This window comes from Oryctolagus cuniculus, chromosome 2, assembly GCF_051225735.1.
Source record: "Oryctolagus cuniculus isolate XC-2025 breed Fujian yellow rabbit chromosome 2, ASM5122573v1, whole genome shotgun sequence".
NCBI lineage: Eukaryota > Metazoa > Chordata > Mammalia > Lagomorpha > Leporidae > Oryctolagus > Oryctolagus cuniculus.
The window spans coordinates 153469803-153494792 of record NC_142868.1 but is presented as its reverse complement, the minus strand read 5'-3'; the positions used below and the strand labels follow the sequence as shown (position 1 = coordinate 153494792).

The window sequence follows — 24990 nt, the reverse complement described above, 5'->3', positions numbered from 1 at the left end:
AGTCAATTAAATTCCATTAAACTGCAAGTTTGTTGATTTAATTATGTTCTGTTTTCACTTTAAATAACTTGATAAAGAAAACTTAAAACTTGGACAATCAAAACCTTCCCAGGGATGGGCATTTAGCCTAGCAATTAAGATGTTGGTTAAGATGTCTGTGCCCCACATCAGGTTACTTGCTTTTGATTCCAAGCTCCAGCTCCTGATTCCAGCTTCCTGCTACTGCAGATCTTGGGAAAAAGTGCTGATGGCTCAAGTAATTGAGTTCCTGCCACCCACATGAGAGACCTGGAGTTTCCAGCTCCTGGCTCTGGCCCAGTGCCAGGCCAGCCCAAGTCACTGCAATTGTTTGAGTGTGAACCAGTGGATGTGAGTTTCTCTGTCTCTTTGCCTCTCAAATAAATAAATTAAAAAAATTTTAAAACTTCCCAAAGAAATAATTCATATAAATATCATAAATTAAACCTAGAACATACAAAATCTAGTAAATCTTATATAGATCTTATAATAATATAATAAATCCAAATCTCTCACTCATCTTAATACTGTTTATAAACTTAATCATTTTTTAAAAATTTATTTGTTTGAAAGGCAGAGTTACAGAGAAGTAGAGGCAGAGAGGGAGAGGTCTTCCATCCACTGGTTCACTCCCTAAATGCTGCAATGGCTGGAGCTGGGCTGATCCACAGCCGGGAGCCAGGAGCTTTTTCTGGATCTCCCATGTGGGTGCAGGGGCCCAAACACTTGGGCCATTTTCTACTGCTTTCCTAGGCCATAGCAGAGAGATGTATCAGAAGTAGAACAGCTGCCACTTGAACACACACCATATGGGATGCTGGTACTACAGGCAGCAGCTTTACCTGCTATGCCACAGTATCACTGGCCCCTAACTTAATCTTGTTTCCTTAAAATTGACAGCATGACACTAGCAAACTACTAGATCAGATTTTCTTCTGACATGGTATATTAACAGATTGTAGATTGAATTGTATTTACTTTATCATCTCTATGTTTAAAAAGCTTCCCAAGGCTGACAATATTTACCAACCAATTATTTTAGTAGTAGTGTGTAAATCCTAGAATATTGGTTTTGAATATTAATAAAACATTAAGGTATTTGTTTAAAAAAACTATTCTGTAACGAATCTGTGTTACCCTATAAGAAACACTGTTTGGTCATCAAAGAAGGAGGTACCTTTCTCTGAAGGGAGGAGAGAACCTCCACTTTGACTATGACCTTGTCTAAACAAGATAAGAGTCGGAGAACTCAGAGGGCTTCCATAGCCTTGGAAACTCATGACTGGAGCATAGGGAGATTACTGATGCCATAGACAGGAGTGTCAATTGGTAAAGTCAACAACAGGAGTCACTGTGCACTTACTCCTCATGTAGGATCTCTGTCCTTAATGTGCTGTGCATTGAGATTTAATGCTATAACGAGTACTCAAACAATATATTTCACTTTGTGTTTCTATGGGGGTGCAAACTGTTGAAATCTTTACTTAATATATACTAAACTGATCTTCTGTAAAAAAAAAAAAAAAAAGAAATTATCAATTCCCAACTTGACTCTCACTGGGATTAAACATGACAATAGGTCTGATCTGATTTCATCATCATTTAAAAAAAAATCATCTATTATTTTTCACTTTATGTTTCTGTGTGGGAGCAAACTGTTGAAATCCTTACTTAATGTATACTAAGCTGATCTTCTGTATATTAAGATAATCGAAAATGAATCTTGATGTGAATGGAAGGGGAGAGGGAGTGGGAAAGGGGAGGATTGTGGGTGGGAGGGACGGTATGGGGGGGGGAGCCTTTGTAATCCATAAATCGTACTTTGGAAATTTATATTCATTAAATAAAAGTTAAAAAAAAGAAAGAATGTGGAAAAAAAAAGAAACACTGTTTGATATGCTATTTATGTTAAATCTAGACTATGGCTAGGTATTGCGAGGGCTTTTGAAAAATTGAGAAATAGGGGCTGGCACTGTGGAGCCGCAGGTTAAAGTCCTGGCCCGAAGCGCCGGCATCCCATATAGCGCCGGTTCTAGTCCTGGCTGTTCCTCTTCCAATCCAGCTCTCTGCTATGGCCTGGGATAGCAGTAGAAGATGGCCCAAGTCCTTGGGCCCCTGCACCCTTGTGGGAGACTCGGAAGAAGCTCCTGGCTCCTGGCTAGTGGTTTCGGATAGGCGCAGCTCCGGCCATTGCTGCCATCTGGGGAGTGAACCAGCAGATGGAAGACCTCTCTCTCTGTCTTTACCTCTCTCTCTAATTCTGTCTTTCAAATAAATAAAATAAGTATCTTTTCTAAAAATTGAGAAATAAAAATTACATGTATACTACATGATGTTTGAAATACATATACATTGTGAAATTACTAAATTGGGCTAATTAACATTTGGCATTACTTCACCTGCTTACCATTTCATGGTTGAGAACTCTTGCTAAAATCTATTCTTTTGAACTTTATTTATTTGAAAGGCAATTAACAGAGAGAGGGAGAGAACTTGAGAGAAAAGATCTTCTGCTAGTTCACTCCACAATTGCCTGCAACAGCTGGGGCTGGGCCAGGCTGAAGCCAGGAACTCCATCTGGGTCCACATCCCATGTGGTGGCAGGGATCCAAGTACTTGGGCCATCTTGTTGCCTCCCAGGCACATTAGCAGGAAGCTGGATCTTAAGCAGAAATGGGACTCAATTCCAGGCATTCCAATGTAGGATGTAGTCCTCCCAAACAGCAGTTTAATTGTCACATTGTCCGCCCCCCCACTTAAATCTATTAAGTTAACGACTTTTAAGAATACAATACTGGGGCAGGCTGTGGAAAAGTGGGTAAAGCCGCTGCCTGCAGTGCCCACATCGCACATGGGCACCAGTTTGAGTCCTGGCTGCTCCACTTCCAATCCAGCTACCTGCTAATGGGCCTGGGAAAGCAGCAGAAGATGGCCCAAGTAGTTGGGCCCCTGTACCCACATGAGAGACCTGGAAGGAGTTCCTAGCACCTGTCCTTGGTCTGGGTCAGCTCTGGCCCTTCCAGTGGATGGAAGATCTCTCTGTCTCACCCTCTTTCTGTAACTCTGCCTTTCAAGTAAGATAATTAAATATTTTTTTAAAAAAGTACAATACATTGTGATTAACATTATTCACCATGTTGTACAATATATCTCCTGAAGTTAGTCCTCCTAATTGAAATTTTGTATTCTTTGACAAACATCTCCCTAATCCCTACCCTCGTAGGGATTTTAATGATAGAAATTTTGCCCTATGCATTTGACTAAGATGTGAATATTATAATTGAACTCAATATACTTAAAATTTTCCTTACAGTAGGTAGATGTGAGTTGTATTGACTGAGGACTTGCTGGCTTTGGATCTTAACCTGAGTAGCAGGCATGTAAACTTCCAGTTTGAGGAAAATTGTTATGTGCCTCAACTGTTATTGCCATCTTAAGTGGCTGCAATGTGAAACACTGGTCCTTGATTATTTCTGATAAACACCTCTAGGATGGGGGAGGAGGAGTCTGTTCACATTCAGAGGTTTAAATCATGATTATAAAGACAAGTCCTCTGAATAGAGTTTCCAGGGAATTGCCAACCAGGTTTGATATGACAATTTTCTAATTTGTTTTTTGTGGAAGCTCCAAATCCATTTTACTACTTTTCATATCTGTAAGGCTCTTGGTTTTCAAGGTTTCTGAAGAAGAGGGGAGGTAAAAACATGGCCATAAAGCTTTCTGCTATGCTTTGGATGTAGCTTGAGCGTGTCCCCTACTAGTTTGTGTATTGGGAGTTGGTCCCCAGTATGATGGTGTTGGGAGTAGGTAGGACCTTTAAGAGTTGGGACCTAGTAGCAGAGTGGAAGATTATTCCTGGCCCTTGTGCGTGTGTGTGTGTGTGTATGTGTGAGAGAGAGAAAGAGAGAGAGATACTTCCTGTCTGGCTGTGTGATCTCTCACTTACATGCTTTCCTGCCTTTGTAGTGCCAGTCCCTGTGAAGTGATGTGGGCAACAAGGTCCTCATCAGAGACAGCTCTATGCTGTTTGAACATTCAGCCTCCAAAACTGTGAGCTAAATAAATTTTTGTAAGTATCCAGGCCCAAGTATTATATATTCTACTGAAAAACGGGGCCAGCATTGTGGCATAGCTGGTTAAGCTGCCACCTATAATACCAGCATTCTATATGGATACTGGTTCAAATCCAAGCTGTTGCATTTTTAATCCAGCTCCCTACTAATTCATTAACCTGGGAAAGTAGCAGAAGATGATGCAAGTACTTTGGATCCTACCACCCAAGTGAGAGACTTAAGTAGACTTCCTGGCTCTTGGCTTTGACCTGGCCCAGTCCTGGCTGTTGAGGCTATGTGGGGAGAGAATCAACAGGTGGAAGATCTCTCTCTCTGTGTCTCCGCCCTTGCCCTCAATTTCATTTCTCCCTCTCTCTCTGAAACTCTGCCTTTCAAATAAATAAGTAAATATTTTATTTATTTTTTTAATTTATTTGACAGGTAGAGTTATAGACAGTGAGAGAGAGAGAGAGACAGAGAGAAAGGTCTTCCCTCTGTTGGTTCACTCCTCTATGGCCAGCGCTGCACTGATCCGAAGCCAGGAGCCAGGGTCTTCCTCCTGGTCTCCGATGCATGTGCAGGGGCCCAAGCACTTGGGCCATCCTCCACTGCCTTCCCGGGCCACATCAGAGAGCTGGACTGGAAGAGTAGCAACCAGAACTAGAACCTGGCGCCCATATGGGATGCCAGCACCACAGGCGGCGCCGGCCCCAAATAAGTAAATATTTTTAAAATGGATACTTATACTTTATTTTTATGGAGCTTAAGCTGTTTTTCTTGATAAATGCTCATTAGATTATTGTAAGTGGTTTATTTCCAAAGGTCTGGAAAAGGTTATGTTGATCATTTTGCCTGTGGGATTATTGTTTTTGTAAAAGAGCAGCTTTTTGGAGGTCCTTCTACCATGCCCACTGGTTTTCATCTTATCAGTCTCTCTTTCCAATCTGCCAACTGTGTTAGCTTTGTTGTGGTGTCTTTCATTAATGGAGTATACTGAATTTTGTTGTAATTAAATTCAGCAATTTTTCACCCTGTGGGTTGGATATTGGGAGTTTTGTTTAGGAAGAGTTTTCCTAGTATTAGATCACAAAAATTTTCCCACATTATCCTCTCTTGATTTTATAATTTTGCTTTTCATAATCAGGTCTGTAGCCCCAGAGTCCACCATTTTGTTCAGTATTAAATAGGAAACCTGTTTTATTTTTCATCATGGATGAACCAATTTTCTGCATATCATCTATAAAACAACTTCTTTTTAGTTCTTGGATTAGGACCAAAATGTTTCAATTATATGGATTTATAGCTTGCCTTAATATCTGATAGAGAAAATCCCCATTTGCTCATCTTTCAGAGTTGATCTCTCTGTTTATGGGCCTTTATTTTTCTGTTCAAACTTTGGAAATTATAACATCTCAAAATGTCCAGCTATAATTTTGATTAATTTGTGTTGACCTTATAGTTTAATTTGGGAAAGTTTGTCACCTGTATAATAACATACTAGGTCATCTATCCAATAATATGGAATGTATATCCAATCATACTTTTATGCCTTTAAGAGAGTTTAAATTTTTTCTCGATAGAGTCTTGTGAATTCTTTTTCAATTTATGTAAAGTTTATACTGTAAAATTTCTGTCCTATGGAGAATATACAAGAGTACTTCAAAAAAGTTCATAGAAAATGAGACGGGGAATTAAGTTTATTGGGGCAGGCAGTTGGTGCAGTTAATAAAATACTTCTTGGGACATCCACATCATGTGTTACAGTGTCTGGTTCAAATTCAAGTTCTTCTACTTCTGATGCAGCTTCCTTCTGATGTGTGTTCTGGGAGGCAATGGTTGAAATCTCAAGTACTTGGATCCCTGCCACCCATGTGGGTTTTAGCTCCTGGTTTTGGTCTGACCTAGCCCTAGCTGTTTTAGCATTTGGGGAGTGAACCAGCTAATCAAATATTTCTCTCGCTGTCTCTATCTTTCTCTATCTTTCTGCCTTTCAAGTAAAATGAAAGTAAATTTTATTTTTTAAAATTATTTTGGTACAAAAATATTTTGAAACCTATGCATAGATTTTTCATAATGATCATTTTCCATCAATGTCGCTCCCCCATCTTCGCGGAGGAACGACACTAAACCCTGTGCTGTTCTTTTGTCTGCTCAGCCCTTCCCGGGTTTGCTGCTGGTTCTTCCCGGGTTGGCTGCCGACCCTTCCACCTCCGTGGAAGGGCGGCTCCCCCTGCCACTTTCCCCACTTCTGCGGGGGAGAGGCACACCGCCGGCCGGCTCTCTCGGGGGCTGCTCAGATGTTATTCGGATGTTCCCTTTAGATGTTCCTGGTACATGTTGCCTCTCTCCTCCTTTATAGTCCTCTTCCACCAATCCCAACTCTGCTACCCACACGCTGAGTACACTGCTCTCCTCCAATCAGGAGCAGGATCAGCTCCTGCAGGTTATTGGTCAAACTGGAGGCAGCTGTGTAGAAGTTGTTTACTCCTCTCCCAGCACCATATTGTGGGAGAGCAGATGCATAGAATAAGTCTTAATTCCAGTAACTTAGTCTACTCTGAGTTGCTCCCCACATATCAACTTTTTAAAAACCTCTTTTTACATTACATTTACCAATAGATTACCACTACTGTGGAGAAATGTGGATTTTCAAATAATTAAAAATTTTTTATTTTCATTTATTTTAGAGAGGGAAAGAGAGCTCTCATCTACTGGTTCATTCCCCTTATGCCCACAGTTATCAAGGCTGCATTTGGCCAAAGCTAGCCACTGGTAACTCAATCCAAGTTTTCCACATGGGTGGCAAGAATCCAATCACTTGAGGTATCACCATGGTTTCCTGGGGTCCACTTTATTATTTTTAAACATTTATTTAATTAATATAAATTTCCATAGTACAACTTATGGATTACAATGGCTTCCCCCCCACCATAACTTCCCTCCCACCCGCAACCCTCCCCTCTCCCTCTCCCTCTCCCCTTCCCTTCACATCAAGATTCATTTTCAATTATCTTTATATACAGAAGATCAATTTAGCATATATTAAGTAAAGGTTTCAACAGTTTGCACCACACAGAATATAAAGTGTAAAATACTGTTTGAGTACTACTTATAGCATTAAATCACAATGTACAGCACATTAAGGACAGAGATCCTACATGAGGAGTAAGTGCACAGTGACTCCTGTTGTTGACTTAACAAATTGACACTCTTGTTTATGGCATCAGTAATCACCCCAGGCTCTTGTCATTAGTTGCCAAGGCTATACAGGCCTTTTGAGTTCGCCGACTCTGATCTTATTTAGAGAAGGTCATAGTCAAAGTGGAAGTTCTCTCCTCCCTTCAGAGAAAGGTACCTCCTTCTTTGATGACCCGTTCTTTCCACTGGGATCTCACTCACAGAGATCTTTCATTTAGGTTTTTTTTTTTTTTTTTTTTTTTTTTTTTTGCCACAGTGTCCTGGCTTTCCATGCATGAAATACTCTGATGGGCTTTTCAGCTGGATCCGAATGACTTAAGGGCTGATTCTGAGGCCAGAGTGCTGTTTAGGACATCTGCCATTCTATGAGTCTGCTGTGTATGTTGCTTCCCATGTTGGATCATTCTCTCCCTTTTTGATTCTATCAGTTAGTATTAGCAGACACTAGTCTTGTTTATGTGATTCCTTTGACTCTTAGTCCTATCATTATGATCAATTGTGAACAGAAATTGATCACTTGGACTAGTGAGATGGCATTGGTACATGCCACCTTGACGGGATTGAATTGGAATCCCCTGGCACATTTCTAACTACCATTTGGGGCAAGTCCGATTGAGCATGTCCCAAATTGTACATCTCCTCCCGCTCTTATTCTCACTCTTATATTTAACAGGGATCACTTTTCAGTTAAGTTTCAACACTTAAGAATAATTGTGTATTAATTACAGAGTTCAACGAATAGTATTAAGTAGAATTAAAAAAAATACTAAAAGGGATAAAGTATTAAGTTGTTCATCAACAGTCAGGACAAGGCCTGATCAAGTCACTGTTTCTCATAGTGTCCATTGCACTTCAACAGGTTTCCTTTTTGGTGCTCAGTTTGTTGTCACCATCAGGGAGAACATTTGATATTTGTCCCATTGGGACTGGCTTATTTCACTCAGCATGATGTTTTCCAGAGTCCTCCATTTTGTTGCAAATAACCAGATTTTATTGTTTTTTTTTAACTGCTGTATAGTATTCTAAAGAGTACATATCCCATAATTTCTTTATCCAGTCTACTGTTGATGGGCATTTGGGTTGATTCCAGGTCTTAGCTATGATGAATCAAACTGAAATAAACATTAAGGTGCAGACACCTTTTTTTTTTTTTTTTGACAGGCAGAGTGGACAGTGAGAGAGAGAGACAGAGAGAAAGGTCTTCCTTTGCTGTTGGTTCACCATCCAATGGCTGCCGCAGCCGGCGCACAGCACTGATCCGATGGCAGGAGCCAGGTGCTTCTCCTGGTCTTCCATGGGGTGCAGGGCCCAAGGACTTGGACCATTCTCCACTGCACTCTCGGGCCACAGCAGAGAGCTGGCCTGGAAGAGGGGCAACCGGGACACAATCCAGCGCCCTGACCGGGACTAGAACCTGGTGTGCCAGCGCCGCAAGGCGGAGGATAATCTAGTGAGCCATGGCGCCAGCCGCAGACAGCTTTGTTTTTGCCAATTTAATTTCCTTTGGGTAAATTCCCAGGAGTGGGATGGCTGGGTTGAATGGTAGGGTTATATTCAGGTTTCTGAGGAATCTCCAGACTGATTTCCATAGTGGCTTCACCAGTTTACATTCCCAACAACAGTGGGTTAGTGTCCCTTTTTCCCCACATCCTCACCAGCATCTGTTGGTGGTGGATTTCTGAATGTGAGCCATTCTAACCGGGGTGAGGTGAAACCTCATTGTGGTTTTGATTTGCATTTCCCTGATGGCTAGTGATCCTGAACATTGTTTCATGTGTCTGTTGGCCATTTGGATTTCCTCTTTTGAAAAATGTCTATTGAGGTCCTTGGCCCATCTCTTGAGTGGGTTGTTTGTTTTGTTTTTGTGGAGTTTCTTGATCTCTTTGTAGATGCTGATTATTACCCTTTATCGGTTACATAGTTTGCAAATATTTATTCCCATTCTGTCGGTTGCCTCTTCACTTTCCTGACTGTTTCTTTTGCAGTACAGAAACTCCTCAATTTGATGCAATCCCAGATGTTAATTTTGGCTTTGACTGCCTGTGTCTCCAGGGTCTTTTCCCAGAAGTCTTTGCCAATGCCAATATCTTGCAGGGTTTCTCAGATGTTCTCTAATAATTTGATGGTGTCGGGTCGTAGATTTAAGTCTTTAATCCATGTTGAGTGGATTTTTGTGTAAGGTGTAAGGTAGCGGTCCTGCTTCATGCTTCTGCATGTGGAAATCCAGTTTTCCCAGCACCATTTATTGAATAGACTGTCCTTACTCCAGGGATTGGTTTCGGATCCTTGATCAAATATAAGTTGGCTATAGATGTTTGGGTTGATTTCTGGTGTTTCAATTCTGTTCCATTGGTCTATCCATCTGTTTCTGTACCAGTGCCATGCTGTTTTGGTTACAACTGCCCTGTAGTGTGTCCTGAAATCTGGTATTGTGATGCCTCCGGCTTTGTTTTTGTTGTACAAGATTGCTTTAGCTATTCGAGGTCTCCTGCATCTCCATATGAATTTCAGCATCATTTTTTCTAGGTCCAAGAAGAATGTATTTGGTATTTTGATTGGTATCACAATAAATATATAAATTGCTTTTGGGAGAATGGACATTTTGATGATATTGATTCTTCCAATCCATGAGCATGGAAGATTTTTCCATTTTTTGCTATCCTCTTCTATTTCTTTAAGATTTTGTAATTCTCATCATAGAGATCTTTAACGTCCTTGGTTAAGTTTATTCCAAGGTATTTGATTGTTTTTGTAGCTATTGCGAATGGGATTGATCTTAGAAGTTCTTCCTCAGCCATGGCATTGCCTGTGTATACAAAGGCTGTTGATTTTTGTGCATTGATTTTATATCCTGCTACTTTGCCGAACTCTTCTATGAGTTCCAATAGTCTCTTAGTAGAGTTCTTTGGATACCCTAAATAGAGATCATATCGTCTGAAAAGAGGGATAGTTTGTCCTTTTCCTTTCCAATTTGTATCCCTTTAATTTCTTTTTCTTGACTGATAGCTCTGGCTAAAACTTCCAGAACTACATTGAATAGCAGTGGTGATAGTGGACATCCCTGTTTGGTACCAGATCTCTGTGGAAATGCTTCCAATTTTTCCCCATTCAATAGGATGCTGGCCATGGCTTTTTCATACATGCTTTGATTGTATTGAGGAATGTTCTTTCTATACCCAATTTGCTTAGAGTTTTCATCATGAAAGGGTGTTGAATTTTATCAAATGCTTTCTCTGCATCTATTGAGATAATCATATGGTTTTTCTTCTGCAGTCTGTTAATGTGGTGTATCACATTGATTGATTTGCACACATTGTACCATCCCTGCATACCAGGGATAAATCCCACTTGGTCTGTGTGGATGCTTTTTCTGATGTGGTGTTGTATTCTCTTGGCCAGAATTTTATTGAGGATTTTTGCATCTATGTTCATCAGGGATATTGGTCTGTAATTTTCTTTCAATGCTGCATCTTTCTCTGGCTTAGGGATTAAGGTGATGATGGCTTCATAGAAAGAATTTGGGAGGATTCCCTCTTTTTCGATTGTTCTGAATAGTTTGAGAAGAAATGGAATTAGTTCTTCTTTAAATGTCTGGTAGAATTCAGCAGTGAATCCATCTGGTCCTGGGCTTTGCTTTGTTGAGAGGGCCTTTATTAAACTGTTTCAATTTCTGTCTCAGTTAGGGGTCTATTTAGTTTTTCTATGTCTTCATGGCTCAATTTAGGTAGATTGCATGTGTCCAGGAATCTATCCATTTCTGATAGGTTTCCCTGTTTGCTGGCATACAACTCTTTGTAGTAATTTCTGATGATTCTTTTTATTTCTGTGGTATATGTTGTTACACTTACTTTTTCATCTCTGATTTTATTGATATGTATCTTTTCTTTCTTTTTTTTAGTTAGTTGAGCCAATGGGGTGTCAATTTTATTCATTTTTTCAAAAAACCAGCTCTTCGTTTGATTTTTTGTAATTTTTTTTGGATTCAATCCTGTTGATTTCTTCTCTGATTTTAATTATTTCTCTTCTCCTACTAGATTTGGGTCTGGTTTGCTGCAGTTTTTCTAGATTCTTGAGATGCATTGAAAGCTCATTTATTTGGTCCCTTTCCAATTTCTTGATGTAGACACCTATTGCTATAAACTTTCCTCTCAACACTGCTTTTACCATATCCCATAAGTTTTGATATGTTGTGTTGTTATCCTCATTTACTTCCAGAAAGTTTTTGATTTCTCTTTTGATTTCTTCTATGACCCAGTGTTCATTCAAGAGCATGTTAGGCCGGCGTCACGGCTCAATAGGCTAAACCTCTGCCTTGCGGCGCTGGCACACCAGGTTCTAGTCCCGGTCAGGGCACCAGATTCTGTCCAGGTTGCCCCTCTTCCAGGCCAGCTCTCTGCTGTGGCCCAGGAGTGCAGTGGAGGATGGCCCAAGTGCTTGGGCCCTGCACCCCATGGGAGACCAGGAGAGGCACCTGGCTCCTGGCTTCGGATCAGTGCACTGTGCCGGCAGCAGTGCGCCACTGTGGCGGCCACTGGAGGGTGAACCAACGGCAAAAGGAAGACCTTTCTCTCTGTCTCTCTCTCTCTCTCACTGTCCACTCTGCCTGTCAAAAACAAAAAAGAGCATGTTATTCAATCTCCATGTGTTTGCATACTCTCTAGGGATTCCTGAGTTGCTAATTTCCAACTTTATTCCACTGTGGTCTGAGAAGCTGCGTCATATGATTCTAATTCTTTTGAATTTGCTGAGACTTGCTTTATGGCCTACTATGTGGTCAATCCTAGAGAAGGTTCCATGCACTGCTGAGAAGAATGTAAATTCTTTAAATGTAGGATTGAAAGTTCTGTAGATATCTGTTAGATCCATTTGGGCAATAGTATTGATTAAATCTGCTGTTTCCTTGTTGATCTTCTGTCCGGTTGATCTGTGTATTTCTGAGAGTGGAGTATTGAAGCCCCCAGTACTATTGTATTAGAATCTAAGTCTCCCTTTAAGTCCCTTAACATATCTTTTAAATAAACTGGTGCCCTGTCATTAGGTGCATATACATTTATAATAGTTACATCTTCCTGTAGAATTGAACCCTTAATCATTATATAGTGACCCTCTTTGTCTCTCTTAACAGTTTTTGTATTAAAGTTTATTTTGATATTAATATGGCTACACCTGATTTTTTTTTTTGGTTTCTGTTGGCATGAAATATCTTTTTCCAGCCTTTCACTTTCAGTCTGTATGCATCTTTGTTGGAAAGATGTGTTTCTTGTAGGCAGCAAATAGATGGATTTTGTTCCTTAATCCATTCAGCCAGTCTGTGTCTTTTAACTGGAGAGTTGAGGCCATTAACGTTCAACGTGACTATTGATAAGTAGTAATTTTGCCCTGCCATTTTCCCAAAGATATTTTCTAGTATACGCTTTGAGCTTCCTGTGATCTTTTACTGGGAGTTTTTCTTCCTTTACCTTCTTTCATATTGATTGCCCTATTTCTGTGTGTAGCACATCTTTAAGCATTTTTTGCAGGGCTGAACAAGTGGCAACAAATTCTTTCAATTTCTGTTTGCTATGAAAGGTCTTTATTTCACCTTCATTCACAAATGAGAGCTTTGCAGGATATAATATTCTGGGCTGGCAGTTTTTCTCTCTTAGCACCTGGGCTATATCTCGCCATTCCCTCTTAGCCTGTAGGGTTTCTGATGAGAAGTCTGCTGTGAGTCTAATTGGAGATCCTCTGAGAGTAATCTGACGTTTCTCTCTTGCACATTTTAGGATCTTTTCTTTATGTTTCACTGTGGAGAGTTTAATTACAACGTGTCGTGGTGAGGATCTCTTTTGGTCATGTTTATTAGGGGTTCTGTGAGCTTCCTGTACTAGGATGTCTCTGTCCTTCTCCAAACCTGGGAAATTTTCTGCTAGTATGTCACTAAAAAGGCCTTCTAATCATTTCCCTCTCTCCTTGCCTTCAGGAATTCCTAGGACCCGAATGTTGGGTTTTTTAATAGTATCCTGTAGATTCCCAACAATATTTTTTAGATTTCTAATTTCCTTTTCTTTTCTTTTCTTTGGTTTGACTGTATGTTTTCCTGTTCTCTGTCTTCTAAGTCCGATATTCTCTCTTCTGCTTCACTCATTCTGCTTTTAAGGCTCTCTAATGTGTTTGTCATTTGATCTATTGAATTATTCATTTCATTATGATTTATCTTCACTATCACCATTTCATGTTCTACTAGTTGCTCATTTAATATTTCATTTTCGTGAGATTTTCTATCCTGTCCAGTAAGGATTTCTGTACTTCAAGAATTTGTTTTTGAGAACTTCTTAATGTTCTTATCAATTTTTTGAGATCCGTTTCTTGCATTTCTTCTATCTCATCATCTTCATAATCTTGAATTGGGGTGTCTTGTTCATTTGGGGGCGTCATAGTGTCTTCCTTGCTCTTGTTTCCTCGGTTTCTGCATTTGTTGCTTGGCATTGTGGAGATATTCTTTGGTTTCTTCGCTGTGGTGTTTTTTCTTATTATAGTATGACTCTAGATTAAGTGGACTGTTTGCTTTTGATGGATCCTTAGTGGAATGTGATGGGTGTGGCCAGAGAGCTCTGTTTGGTTCTTCAGGGTTAAGGGTGTGCCAAAGGTGACTCACCCAGGTTGTTCTCTTTTTTGTAACTCAGAAGGGAAGTAATTCCACACAGCTGAGCGGAATTGAGGGTAGTCAATGTATGAAATCTGGCCCCTGTGGGTATAATATTTGTCTGCTCTGCCCCAAGGACCACACAAAGGGTCTATGCAGTCCTCCGTGTGATCTCAGATTTCCCTGCAGTCGCCCACCGGGTTGCCAAGGTTACCGAGTTTGTGTACTCCGTGAGTTCTCTCCCACACCCTCAGATTTTCAGTCTCAGTTCATTAGCTCCACACCTTCACTAGGTCCTAACCTCCTGTTATTTCTCCCCACCAGAGTCAGGTTTTTCTGCTTGGTTGATGGTGGGCACCGCTTTACATGTGTCTAAAATGGCACCTGCTCTTTGTCTTGCTTGCCTTTGTAAGCTGAGTGGAGAGAGAGGCTTGTGTCCGTGCCAGTCCCTTTTATTTATTTTTTTCTCTCCTCTAGTTAGCCTGGTGAACTTTCCCCAGCAGGGCTTCAAGCCTCGTTCCCTCTAGGCTCTTTCTGCCATTTCCCTGCCAGTGTCTTGGGCTACTGACCTCATGTCCCCTTCCAGCGCTGGTGCATAGACTCTGCGGCTGGGCTCCCGAGCTGTGGGCGTCCTTGCTCTCCCAATAGGTCCTCCGTGTCACATCCACTAGATCCGGAAGTGTTTCCTCTGCAGTTTTTTCCCCAAGCCTTTCCCTGAAACTACAGTATCTCCACTTTTATTAAACTATCTTTTCCCGGAATATCAGTGCACGCCCTCACTATTCCACCATCTTGGCTCTACCTCCCCATTTTAGCAGGGAACTGGAGACAGGAGCCAGAGCAAGATGAAACCCAGGTACTCTGATGTGAGATGTGAGTGTCTATACTGCTAGGTCAAACACCCACACCAAATCTGAGTTTTTATGGGTTATACTACTTATTTTTCTCTTCTTTAGTCCTTTTTCAAGGAACAAAAAACTTTTTAAATAAGATTTATTTTATTTTTGAAAGGCAGAGTTACAGAGAGAGATGGGGAGAGAGAGAAAGAAAAAGAGAGACAGAGAATATCTTCCATCTGCTTGTTCACTCCCCAAATGGTGACAATGACCAGGGCTGGGCCAGGCTGAAGCCAGAACCAGGAGCTTTATCTGGGTCTCCCACGTGGGTGCAGGGGCTCAAGTACTTGAGCCATTTTCCACTGCTTTTCCCTAGCTAATGCATTAGCAGAGAGCTGGATGAATACCAGCTGGCACCCATATGGGATGCTGGCTTAATCTACTATGCTACAGTGCCAGCCCTGAAACAAAAATCATTGTTATTTTTTTCCATATGTCTTAGACACTCACCTTGATTTATTTCTAGTCTTATTTGAGTTCTGCCTCTAAGAATTTTTCAGAGTATGTCTATTTTGGGGGGAATTCTTCTCGGGCCTTTTTTTTTTCCTCCCAATATGTTTTTTGGCTTCATAGTTAAGGAAAGTTTTGCTGGATATAAAAGCTTAGGCTTAAAGTTTTTGTTTTAATATTTTAGAAATATTACTCGGGGCCAGCACCATGGCACACTAGGTTAATCCTCTGCCTGCAGCACTGGCATCCCATTTGGGCACTGGATTCTAGTCCTGGTTGCTCCTCTTCCAATCCAGCTCTCTGCTGTGGCCCAGGAGGGAAGTGGGGATGGCCCAAGTGCTTGGGCCCCTGCACCTGCATGGGAGACCAGGAGGAGGCACCTGGCTCTTGGCTTCAGATTGGTGTAGCTCTAGCTTTTGTGGCCATTTGGGGGTTTAACCATAGTATGGAAGACCTTTCTCTCTGTCTCTCTCTCTCTCTCACTGTCTGTAACTCTACCTGTCAAATAAATAAATAAAAAATATTAAAAAGAAATATTACTCAGGTATCACCTTGTGTCCAATTTGCTTTGAGAAATTTGATATTAATCTTCTTACACCATTAAAGGTAATCTAACTCTTCTTTTTGAAAACATTTATAATCTTTCCTTTGTCTGAGGTCACCTATAACTTGGTATCTTGGGTATATGTCTTGGGTATGAGTTTTTCCATACCTACCCTGCAGGATTAGGAAGAGAATGAGAAGCTTTGGGTGCAAAATGTAAGAAGTCACTCCCAGGTCCATGCTAATGCCTCATTCAATATTACTTTCCTTGAACCTTACTTGCCTCATTTTATTCCTATCCCTGTTACTCTCTTGGTCTCCTGTAAGCTCATTCAGTCTTATGTCTTTGATATTCCTTGAATTCTTGGATAGTTCCCATTATTTCTTCAAAAATCTCCTTCCCTCCACTGCTTTTGAATTCTGGTGTTGCTACTTTTGGTACTTCTACTTTGCATGGGTCTTAGCTCTTCTTTTATTTTTATTTTTCCTTTCCTATTGCCTTTGAGAGAGCTTCTCAACTTGCTTTTCTAGTTCATGAATCTTTTTACTATTTATTCTACCTATTTTTAAAAATTTTACCTGTTACATATTTTCATTTCTAGCATTTTTCATGATTCTTTTTATGACCTCTTGTTTTTGCTTCATATTAATAATATCTTCTTTCATATTTTGAAGATCATTATCAAGCTTATTTAAAATCCTTTGTTTATTGATTCTAATACTTTTACACATATTACACATAACACATTTTTACATTTTCTTTCTTTTACAGCTAGTGTTTAGTTTATTATAGGTCTTGTTCCCCTAAGGAAATCAGCCCTATGGGGGCAAAGGCTCTAGACCAGGGTCTGATTGTGTGCCTGCCTGTAAATTTAAGGAAAGAAAATGAGGCTCACACTGGATAGCTTCAAGTACCACTAAACTAGTTTTGACCATTGGCATTTGCTCTCACTTTACTGGGTTCATCCTCTAGTTAGGAAGCTACCTCCACCACCTTTAAACTGTTTGAAAAGAGGCATCACTGACTAAGGCAATCTCTTGTGTTTAATCCACCAGCACTGACAGTTGCTCAGGGAATTGTGGAGGAAGAAATGCCCAAGGGGACAGCCGGCTTCTTATCTTGAAGGGGTTCTCTGTTATTCAGATGTTGCTGTGTTGACAACATATGGCTAGGCAATTGATGCCAGTTTCTTGTGGCCTTGGACCAAGCAATGCTCTTTGAAATGCAATGAGTGGGGGGAGGGAGTCAAGAGCAAGTCTTGAAAGCTCTCCCCGACCTGTCCTCACTTGGCTGCAGCCAACCTTCATACCCTCCTGCCCAACCTGCCACCAAGCCTGCATACCAATAAACTAAAGCATTTGAGTTTTGCTCTGTATTTTGATAGTTCAACAGATCCATGCTTCCTTCTTCCTTCTATGCGGTCTCCTTTTGTCAGGATAAAAAAGAGTTTTCCTCTTATTATCTTTGAAGACTCTCCATAATTTGATCATAGCATTACAAGTACTTTATAAACATTGCCCATAATCTTCATAATTCTGAAAGCAAATTATTATCCCCATTTTAGAGAGGGGAAAATTTAATCTTAAACAAGATAAGTGATTTTCTCAAAGTCATATGGCTAGGAAATCTGGTAAAACCAGATTTTCAAAACATGTTTTTATCCCAATATGTATTTTGGATATCCCACCTGATTAATACCCACTGCTTCATTTTCTCCAAGATATATCAAACATATTTTTGAAAACACTATTGTTCTATAAGCTAGACATGGTAGTCTTACTAATTGACATAAAATAAATATGTTATGCATAGAATGTTCCTGATATAGTGATTAAATATTTCATAGTTTCTATTCTTTATGTGCTAACAAGACTTAAAAGAAAGGTAGTGATTAATTAGAATATGAATTTTAGTAGCTGACCTCAATTAGAAATCAAGAAAAAAGTTGTCAGTTAATATTTCTTTTTTTTTTTTTGCTAATTGGGAAAAGATTACCATTGTATATCATATATAAATATATGAATATTGATGTTCCTGATAGCAAAATTAGTTTATATCTATGTATAAGTATCTAATTGAATTCATGAAAGCTTAGTAAATGTGGATTTAGTAACATTTCCTTTCTTATAAATTCCCCCCAATTTTAAGATGTGTTCTTAATTGAATTTTAATATATTTTAATAGTGCATGTAGTATAAAATTCAAGTGATATAAAAGGACATACAGTGATAAATGAATCCATCTGGGTCCTTATCACCTAGTTCTCTCCCACTGCAGCAACCACTTTTACCAGTTTCATGTATACTATTCCATAAATATGCTAGGTCTACAGAAACTCTCATGTACATTTTTAAAGGGAGAATTAAAAATCTTTTTCCTTGTCTGCATTTTACCTTGCTAAAAAGTATTGATCGTCAGCAACAGTTAGAGGTTTCTCCAATTCTTTAAATAACTTCCTCTGCTGAAAGGGAAACTTAAGTGAGTTTGTAAAATTATTTAAATAAACATATATGGAGTTAAAAAATAATATAATAAATACTTATATACTCATTATCCAAAATGAAAGATTATTTTAAAAGTTATTTTGAGAGGTTTTATATTCTTGTGAATGTTCAGAATCTCTGTCATGAGGTGAAATGAAAAGAATTCTGTGTTCAACTATAATAAAAGCAGTGCTAGAGTCTTCCAGTTCATTCCCTTACTGCTATCTGGGAAGAACTTACACATAGAATTTTCTAGTCCATCTTTTTTTTTTTTTTTTAAGATTTATTTGTTTGTTTGAAAGGCAGAGTTACTGAGAGGCAAAGAGAGAGGAAGAGAGAGAGAGAAAGAGAGATATTCTTCCATTTGCTAGTTCACTCCCCAGATGGCCACAATGGCCAGAGCTGAACCGATCCGAATCCAGGAGCCAGGGGCTTCTTCCAGGTCTCCCATGTGGGTGCAGGGGCCCGAGGACTTGGGCCATCTTCTACTGCCTTCCCAGGCCACAGCAGGGAGCTGGATCAGAAGTGAAGCAGCCAGGACTTGAACCAGTGCCCATAGTCCATCATCTTAACCATTTGACCACAAACATGGATTGGGTATGGAATTTCTTATACATTTTCTAGTAGTAAAAAATAAGTTGAAGGGCTGGTGCTGTGGCTCACTTGGTTAATCCTCCACCTTCGGCGCCAGTATCCCATGTGGGCACCGGGTTCTTGTCCCAGTTGCTTCTCTTCCAGTCCAACTCTCTGCTGTGGCCTGGGAAGGCAGTGGAGGATGGCCCAAGTGCTTGGGTCCCTGTGCTCGCATGGGAGACCAGGAGGAAGCACCTGGCTCCTGGCTTTGGATTGGCACAGCGCCATCCATGGCAGCCATTTGGGGAGTGAACCAACAGAGAGAAGATCTTTCTCTCTGTCTCTCTCTCTCTCACTATCTAACTTTATCTGTCAAATAAATTAAAAAAAATAAGTTGAGAAATAAATTGTACTGCTGCTTTTCCTAAAACTTATTGGTATCTGTGTAAAAAGCATATGTGATATATTTTAAGGCTCACAGATATCTAACATTATTATATTAGTATTAGTTGAATTAGTCTTTAAAATTACTAGTAATTCCACTTCTATGGGCTAATTTGTTTTGATTTGATTCTTTTTATGAAGAATGATGAATACATATGTTTTAAGTAACCTTGCATACTTAAAGAATTCAATTTTGTTAGCAATTTTTATGAAGTATGAATATTATAAATATTGATTGTCTTTCTATATACTCATATAATGTTTGTCCTGACTTCACAAAATCTTTTCTTTCTCATAGTTCCACTTGCCTCTCCTGATGTGTCAGCAGAACATCAAAATAATTTTATAGAATGCATCTCTTTTATACATCAGTATGATGCCAGGAAGACTCCCAATGAGCCTATCTGGGGAAAGGTGAGATATTATTTGGAATTAATTAAATAATACTGTAGAACAGAATAGGTTTATGCTATAACTTTAGCCTTTTTAAGTGATAATCATCCTCTAAAAGTCTAGTTAATTTAAATAGACCAGCATAGTAGGATAAAATCTCAGCTGTATGCCATAATAAAAATCAGGAAATGATGTTATGCTTTTGAATCATAGTCTTTGGAATTTGATATATTTAAATTATTGAAGTCATTCATTTTATATCATGAAAAATGAGTTTAGAAAAATTTTACTTTAAAAATTATTTATTTATTTGAGACAGATAGAGCTATTTATTTATTTATTTATTTGAGACAGATAGGAACCATCTGCTGGTTCCTCTCCAAATGCTCGCAAGGCCAGGGAGACTAAAGCTGGGAGCCATGACTCCCATGTGGGTGACAGGGACCCAACTACTTGAGCCATCACCAGCTGCCTCCCAAGGTGCACATTAGCAGAAAGTTGGAATCAATAGCTGAGCCAGGACTCAAACCCAGGTACTCTGATATCATGGGATGTGCACATCCCAGCCAGCATCTTAACCACTATGCCAAACACTAACCTGTCAAACTTTTTGATAGGCTTAACATATGTGCCACAGGGAGATATATAATATAATATATATATATATATATATTATATATTATATATTATATATTATATCCCTGTGCAGCAGATATATAAGGCTTAAAAAACCAAGTGGAAATGTCATAGTCAGTAGTTGGATCTTTTTTCTACATACAGATGTTTGCTTTCATATTTCCTTGTAACTAAGGCTTTTGTTGGAACTAATAGACATTTGGAATGCAATCATAAATCCTTAGGTCTATGAATTGAAATTCTGTCATATCTATAACAACCTATTGTATAAGAAATGAAATTTGTTGTGAATGGTGTTGTACAAGCTAATGATTAAAAAAAATGAGAATTGGGGATGGTGAGATGCTGCTTTTTTGGCTTTTTTCTTTTTTTGCTTTCTGTTCATTTGCTGGTGCACCCTATATTTTAATTTGCTTAAAATATTCACCAATAATTATTACATGGTGTCTTTAGTTTTGGAGTAGAGGTCATCAAATGAAGAAACAGAAATAAGTTCCTGCATCACCAAGACTTGAGCGAACCCAGGAACTCACTTCACAGCTGTAACTTCCAGCAATTTGTGTCCCCCTGGTTAATGTCAACTTTGTTTTCCTTTCCAGAGACATGGAACTTTTGTGCAAAGAGAGATAAAACCAGGGAGTAGGCCAATAGTTCCTAAGGGAACAGAGGTATTACTGAATGCTCCAAGGTCATGCTCATCCAAACAGTCCAAAAACACAGAGAAAGGAAAGTCAGCAGAAAGCAGAATGATCTCACCAAGTCTCTGCCGACAAAAGTCCCAAGAGCTGTTAGAGACTTAAAACTCAGTTATCAGAAACAGACGTCAGACAGGCAGCCAAGGCAGGCCCCAGAAGTCCAGAGAGAAGGGAGAAGATTGCGGGAACCTTTCAGACGACGGGAGAGACTCTTCTCACCAGGCACAAGCCTTTACATCCACTAATAAAGAAATGTGGCTAAAACAGGGTAAATTACCTTCTTCAGATAAAAACATAATCCTTTGAATGCAGAGATTTCAGAATCATTATACAGGCCCCAGTGCTTGCTATTCTGTTGTCAATAACCTTAGAACATATCATGTACATAAATGGGACAAGGGACAAGAAGATAAAAATACACTCACATTTTAAGAGTAGTCCCCAGTTGTGACATATCATGAGACATGATGTCTGTCTGACATATTTACAAGCAAAACAACAACTTTTGTACAAAAATGGATGTAGTAACAAATTATAAACTTTTAGAGAAGATGGGCTTTAGTTACAGATATGGAATCAAAATTGGAAGGTTGCCTCTTAGGTAACTCACTTAGACTCACTAGGCTTCAATCTGCTTACCCGTAACTTTAGGAAAATAGCAACTTCATAATATCGCTGAGCGTGAGGTTATGTGCATTGATCAATAAATTGTCCTTGTAATCACCTCATCACTATTACTATAATTATAATTTTAGTTTAAAGATCATGCTTTATAAATTAAAATTTTCCTTTGTCTGGAACTTACAGCTCCTTTATATACAATTAAGAGTGTGAGAATCTATAGTAGAATAACTATAGTTGTCAACAATTCATTAAATATTTCAAAATAGCTAATAGAAGGATTTGGAATGTTTCTAATACAAAGAAAGGATGTATGTCTGAGATCATAGACATGCCAGTTACGATGATCTGATCATTATGCATTGTATCCTATAAATATATATAATTACTTTGTGTCATGAATTTCTTTAAAGAATGAAAATTTAAAATCATTTCTAAAAGTAGAAGATATGTATACACATAGGCTCTTTCATTCAAAGACATGTGGTTACTTAGGATTTCAAAATATTTCCTAATTTTTTTCTACTACTTAGATTATTTCTAATATTAACTCAGCCTTTACTTTGTGGATGAGTTTGATAAGGATTAACTCCACTGGCGAGTCTTACTTGGTGCGTTCAGTGTGTCACAATGTCTTCACTGTAAGATGGTTTCTATTGCATCCAGGTAGGAGTAGGTAGAGGTGCCTCTGCTGTAAAGCTTTATAAGTGTCCATGAAATATATCAGCTTCGTACTGTTATCTTCAGTATTCATAAGACAACAACTATGGCTTTATCCCATTGGTCTCCACTAAGGAAATTGCAATAGATGGCAAAAAAAATGAATGTTATTATTATAAATTTGTGTCTTGGGGACTTTAGTTATTACATCATGGCAGATGACAGGTAACAGTGAATCTCTTCTATTAAATACATATATTGAAATGGCTGAACAAAATGGCACATATACCCAAGCTCACAAAACAATAAAACCCTCACATTCCAAAAAAGGAAACTAGCTTATTTCTGTATCAATATATATTTTGAAGATATTTCCTTGTAGATAAATGTAGATTATCTCATTTTTTAATAGCTTCATAGTTCATCTTTCATAGTATAGATTGAATAAAACAATAATGCAAGTTTTGGTAGTGGTAAAGAAGAGTGGTTGTTAGCAGATTTGGAAAGATGTTTTATTATCAAGAAACTTTAATTTTAATCAACACTGGAACAGAGATGGAACCTTATTGGCTTCCAAAGTAGAGAGAGAATTCAAACCTGCCTAAAGCTAACTCTCAAATGGCTGGCTTGTCAAATTCAAGACACAGTCCACTTTACTAATCTAACTGGAGTAGCAGCAAGAAAATGAAATCCTAAGTTTGTACCACATTCCAGTTTGGAATATGACTTTGCTTGCTGGACTTCTCATGAGACACAAAATTAAAATAAAAAAAAATCTTGCTAGTGATACTTCTGAAGTGTTTGAAGTGTTTGAGAAAAACAAGTTCAGAAACCCTGCAGAGAGATATTTCCAAGAAGAAGAGAAAAAAGTCACAAAATAAAGTCACACGGGGCCAGCCCTGTGGCATAGAGGATTAAACTGCCACCTGCAATCGCATATGGATGCCAGTTTGGGTCCCAGCTGCTCCACTTCTGATCCAGCTCCCTATGAATGTGCCTGGGAAAGCAGTGAAGGATGGCCCAAGTCCTTGGGCCCTTGCACCCATGTGAGAGACCTGGAAGAAGCTCCTGTCTTCAGATGGGCCCAGCCCTGGCTGTTACAGCCATTTGCGAAGTGAACCAGCAGATGGAAGAACTCTCTCTGTGTGACTCTGTATTTCAAATAAATATTTTTTTAAAAAAAATGGATGCAGTCACAAACAAAAATGACAAATCACACAAAGAAGAAAAGCAAACAGAGTAAGAGTCTGAAAAGAATGATTAAAACTTTATAACTGGAGATAATATAATTGATTGCATAATTGAAACACTTTCAAATTTTTTATCTTCTGCTCTAGAAAATTTTATTTATATCTCTGTTATTTCCATCCACTACATTCTCTTCACCTCTGGAACAGGTACTAGCTAAATGTTCAAACACTTGGATTTACTATGTTTCTTAACTTTTCTCGCATTATCTTTTTTGTGGTACCAGTAAGTAATGCAAGAATCGTCTTCTACCTTTTTGCTAATTTGCTTTATAGCCCTGTCCCTTGAAATGCAAACTGTTGAAACAGAAGACCATATATTGGGTGTGGGCATTTGGTACAGCAGTGAGATGCCACTTGGGACTGCCCTGCTTCTCCAACCTCACTGTATGATTCTGTTCATGCTGCAGCTACCCACTGCTTAGCACAAGCAGAGCAGGGAGGAGATGATTGTTTTGCTGCTCCAGATGCAGTTGCCTAGTTTTTCAAAGTGATAAGTGCTCCATAGCCCCTTCCATCTGTTCAGATCCATTGACTCTAGGCTCATCATTGTATCAGACATACCTCCACTGCAATCATCTCTATGCATACACTGGGCTTCTGTGGCCTTTAGTCTTGTTCCTCCAGACATTTGTTTCCTCATAATATCTTTCAGAATTATAAAATCTCACTGTTTCCTGATCAAAAGTTTCCCTGTTTCCCAATTTCATTAAAATGTATTTTGATACTTATATTTATCTGCATACATTTTTATGGGCATTAGGGGACAAAAGCATCAGATAAATATGATCAGTTTGCCATCTTAAGTCATTCTCTAATTTTCTTTTAAATAAGTAATTTGCAAACTTAGTACTTTAACCATCAATAAATAACAAAATCTCTGCAACAGACCTCGTGGTAGGCTGACACACATCCTTGACTGACACAGTCCTTCTGATCCAGTGAATATGTTTCAGGGAAGATGTGGAGGATCTGGGGTCAAACAGCTCAGTGAGAGGGCTACTACCCTAAGCTAAGTTGGTCCTCAACTTTTTCAAATGCAAGGACATCATCTTGTTTGAAAAGTTTATGGTCTTTACAAAATAGTTAGTTGAACTTTCAGTATCTCCTGTTTAAGAAAATGCATAATGGACAAATGCAATAATTATTTCCAGGTTCAATTCTCTCTTTTTTAGCTTCTAAGGGTGTGTCTCTCCAAAGTTGAATTCCATAGTCTATTATAAAATCATAGCTGCCTGTCAGTACAAATAGTAATCTTAAGATTCCTGAAGGGGCTGACATTGTGGAGTAGTAAAGTCGCTGCCTGCGACACTGGCATCCCATATGGGCACAGGTTCAAGACCCAGCTACTCCATTTTTTTTAACCCGAAGTGGTCCATGGCAGTTGAGGTTTATTCCTTTTGTTTGTTTGTTTTTTATTTGAAAGTCAGAGTTACACTGAGAGAGAAGGAAAGG

The 24990-nt window shown here is 39.1% G+C and overlaps 1 protein-coding gene across 1 annotated transcript in view; it reads left to right on the top strand.

Annotated features, from left to right (window-relative positions):
• The window catches only part of CIMIP6 (ciliary microtubule inner protein 6), a 42990-nt gene extending 21585 nt beyond the window's left edge, over positions 1 to 21405 (top strand). Inside the window, 3 exon segments of the mRNA XM_089327067.1 lie at positions 19582 to 19697; positions 20912 to 21109; positions 21111 to 21405. Coding sequence (XP_089183193.1) covers positions 19582 to 19697; positions 20912 to 21109; positions 21111 to 21269 — 473 coding nt within the window. The 3' untranslated portion in view covers positions 21270 to 21405.
• The last annotated feature ends 3585 nt before the right edge of the window (positions 21406 to 24990 follow it).